Here is a 4,162-nt window from a genome sequence, read left to right as displayed (position 1 = left end):
ACACACACACACACACACACACATTAGCTGATTCAAACAAAAGTAGTGTCAAACATTTGTGCTGGTTTGTGCAGCAAAAAAATTGTTTGTGCCGCTATCGTGTTTAAGGTATTGATATTTTTTCCTGCATAGATAAAAAGCTAAACTCACCCCCATATACAGACAAATCTGCTGACCTCCGGGAAAAAAATCAATACTTTAAATACAATAGTGGCACAAATGAAATTTTTACTGCACAAACCAGTGACACCAGTTGTTTTTTGTCCTCACTGCTCATGAACCACCGGAAATATAGTATTTGAAGGTTTGTTGACCGTTTAGGAAAACCTAAAATGTCTGAAACTCAGTCAGATTCACAGATGCTGAGCTAAAGTTTGGTGTGGTAGTAGCTGAGCATCAACTCAAACACTGCTGGTGACGTCACAGACAGCAGATCACYGGGAACAACGCTTCTTATTATAAAATAAGATTTAAAAAGGCAGCACTCCTTTAATTTCCAACGCTTCAACTGAAGCCTGCAGTTTGTACAGAGCAGATTCCTCCAAACAGAATGTTTAATTTAGCTCGTGTCTTTTATTTTTGCTTCCCTCCTCCGGAAACCCTCTCATCTGTGCTGAAAGCGTCGGGAGCGCGCGCAGTGGTCTGTCATTAAAGGGGCGGGCTCGGCGCGTTCACGGCGCCACATAAAAGAGTCCGCGAGCCGCCGGTGCCGGTTGGACTCCCCACAGAACCGGGTCGGACCTGACGGACTCCGGAGAGCCGAACCACTGCCGGTGATTCATTTAAATCTGTATTTTAGATAAAATTCTCTATTTTATTAATTGTTTTTTTTTTGTTTGTTTTTTTGTGCTTTTTATCTTGAAGAAAAATGATTGGCAGTTTGACAAACTAACAGCTTAAAGGTTTCTATCTCCTGTGTGGAAACCTTAATTACCTAAAAGATTAATGCTCATTTAAACCTAATATGCTTAATTTAAATATTTTAAGCCTATTAAACCATTTGATTTATGCAGATACGTATACATCTTACATTTTGTTTTAATCAAAAATCCTTTGAGGTTATGCCTAATTAAGATTTTAGATATAATTATACGAAAAGGTTTTATTTTAGGGTCTGATTTTTGTATTTTTACCACCTTACAGGTTCAACCAGCTGCTCGACTTGAACCTTCAGCTGATCCAAGGTTGAATCACTGATCTGTTGTTTATGATTTATGATGAATTTCACCTGTTTTATATTTACAGATTAAATTAAAGATTAAAGGGACTCGTTGCAAAAATATGAAACCAAACGTAAAACGAGGTCACCCTGATCTAAATCAAATGGGGACGTTTGACAGAGTTTAAGTCTGTAGTTTTCCAGATTTACTGATATACAAATCAGAAACGCAGGTCCGCACTCAATGTAAACAAAGTTTTTTTTTCTTACTGAGGTGTTTTTGTTTGGTTTTCGTGATTTTGCAATGAGTGTTTTAAATATTTGACGCTCTGGGGAACGTGGGGGGTGGAGATGCTTGACAACATTCTTGTGGGATTCAACCTTCGGCTGTTCTGTCCCACCTCACCCCTCACAGGCGGGGCCGCGGGAGCTCAGGGGTCATCATGGCCTCCCACTCAGACAAGCGCTTCCTCGTCTTCTTCGACTTCGACGAGACCATCGTGGACGAAACCAGCGACGACATGGTGGTGCAGACGGCCCCGAACCAGCACCTGCCCAGCTGGCTGAAGGACACGTACGAGCCGGGCCGCTACAACGAGTACATGCAGCGCGTGCTGGGCTACCTGTCGGAGCAGGGCGTGACCGAGAGCGACCTGCGCGGCGTCATGGAGAAGATCCCCGCCACCCCCGGGATGCTCAACCTCTTCCAGTTCCTGCGGGCGCGCTCGCAGGACTTCGAGGTGGTGCTGGTGTCCGACTCCAACTCCTTCTTCATCGAGGCGTGGCTGCGGCGCTTCGGGGTCCGCCAGCTCTTCCACCGCGTCTTCACCAACCCGGCCACCTTCAACAGGAACGGGCGGCTGGTCCTGCGGCCCTTCCACTCCCARGACTGCCCCCGGTGCCCCGTCAACATGTGCAAGCAGGCGGTGGTCCGGGAGTACGCGGCGCGCAGGACGCAGGAGCGCGGCCGCCCCTACCAGAGGGTCTTCTACGTCGGGGACGGGGCCAACGACTTCTGCCCGGCGCTCTGCCTCGGAGCCCGAGACGTGGCCTTCCCGAGGAAGAGCTTCCCCATGCACCAGCTGATCACAGAGACCCACGAGGCCACGCCCGGGGTGTTCAAGGCCGTGACGGTGCCGTGGGCCAACGCCGAGGAGGTGGCCGCGCGCCTCAGGAGACACTTAGCAGAGTAGAGMGGGGTTTGTGGGGGGCTCAGAGCGGGATTAGATCAGCCAGTAACTTCAAGTCATAATCTCAGGAAAACTGTCAGAAATTAATGTTCAAGGCAATAAAGTTTCTGTTGGGGCTGCACGATATATCGAAATATTGTGGCGARATCCTGCAAAGACTGGTCTGCAATAATTCATAAAGCAGTTTAATAAAGTGGCATAAAGTTATACATATCCTGTCAACCTGGTTTAGATGATAGAAACAGCAGATGAGGYGATGTGGATTTATCGTGATTAATATCAGCAATATTGAACAATAACATCACACATCAGAGGTTTTTCTAATATTCTGCAGCCCTACTTTCTGTGTGAATTGGGCACAATGTCCAGCCTCCTCCTGTCTCCAGTGTTTAAGTCGAAAGGTCGTCTGTCCTCAATCATAAAAGCGTCAAATCAAACGTGAAGCTAATGTTATCGCACTTTCAAGGTTAAATCCTGCAGCCATAAAGAGGTTTAAATTATTTAATGAAACTACACACATGTATTGTTTTGCAAATTCAAAATGTTTCTTGTTTTAACTTTTGCAATGCATAAAAACATTTTAAACTGTTGATTAGTGCCTCCTTAAAAGTATCTATGGGAGTGTTTTTGCACCATTAAAACAGTTAGTAATAAATTATAACTCATAGTTTCTCGATGGGCATTTAAGCAACACAACGTTGTTAAGAGTTTTTTTTATCACAGATGTATGTTTTTGTGTCATGGTTTGTCTCTGTAACTTGTTTAACTGATTTGTTTTGTTCTCTGTTTTTGTCCTACAAAATGAAAAAGAAACTAAAAAATAAAACATACCAGCAGGAATAAAGCCATAACCTGAAACAGTTTGTGACTGAGTTATTAACATCCACATATTATTAAACATTTACAAAAAAATTTTTCAATAAGGACTGTGGGGAAAACATATCTTAAGTCATTCCTCATTAATTAAAAATTTGCTTGCTAGAAAAAAGTTATAGCATCTTTAAAAACCTGCAAAACTTGAATAAAATYAGGAAGGACTCAAGATTTTTGCACAGTACTACTAATAGAAAAAATTAATAAAACTTGATCAAAATTTATTTTTAATATCTTATTGAAAAATAAGTGTCCAATTCGTTCTACCTGCTAWATATTTTATTTTTTTGACTTATAAAGTCCTCAAAGTAGTTTTTTGTTGTAAATTATTGGTGTATTGCCATCTAGTGGTTATAGAAAGTAACTACAAACGTTAAATATTTTAGTGGTATATTTTGCCTGTCAAACAAGTAGATTTTGTGCAGCTTTTAATCCACCAAATATCTTTTTATATTTTCTTTGTTATATTTTGCACTCGCATCATTAATTATTTTATATTGGTAGAAGTTCTGGTTGATTTACTGGGCTAATTGCGGAGTGGGAACTGCTTTATAGCAACAACCTCCAAGAAAGGTTGGCGTTCCTGGATTGCGATGTCTCGGTTTRGGATGGAGGACGGTTGGAAACTGGTATGTATCGTAAGCCCACCCACACAGACCAATATTTGCATTTTGACTCCCACCACCCACTGGAACACAAGTTAGGAGTGATCAGGACTCTGTACCACAGAGCAGACAGTGTCCCTACAAACACAGGAGCCAGGCAGAAAGAGAAATCACACACACGACAGGCCCTGGAGCAGTGTTTATCCTGACTGGGCTTTCCTGAAAGCAGACAGGAAACACAGACAGGACTTCTGCCAGACAGTTTACACTCATCTACAGTCCAGGGGTCTCATTTATAAAGGATTGCGTGGAAACCATAATAAAAGTGAACGTAC

General features: G+C 42.7%; 1 protein-coding gene across 1 annotated transcript; it reads left to right on the top strand.

The window, feature by feature from the left end:
- The first annotated feature begins 635 nt into the window (after positions 1–635).
- Positions 636–2,798, top strand: phospho1 (phosphoethanolamine/phosphocholine phosphatase 1). Its single transcript, XM_014022658.1, has 3 exons — positions 636–773; positions 1,144–1,184; positions 1,575–2,798. Exon 3 carries the CDS (start codon positions 1,603–1,605, stop codon positions 2,350–2,352), a length of 750 nt encoding a protein of 249 aa, XP_013878112.1. The 5' UTR covers positions 636–773; positions 1,144–1,184; positions 1,575–1,602; the 3' UTR covers positions 2,353–2,798.
- Positions 2,799–4,162: the final 1,364 nt, after the last annotated feature.

This window comes from Austrofundulus limnaeus, unplaced genomic scaffold (assembly GCF_001266775.1).
Source record: "Austrofundulus limnaeus strain Quisiro unplaced genomic scaffold, Austrofundulus_limnaeus-1.0 Scaffold4, whole genome shotgun sequence".
Lineage (NCBI taxonomy): Eukaryota > Metazoa > Chordata > Actinopteri > Cyprinodontiformes > Rivulidae > Austrofundulus > Austrofundulus limnaeus.
Note: the sequence above shows the minus strand (reverse complement) of the source record. Positions and strands in the feature narration are given on the sequence as shown.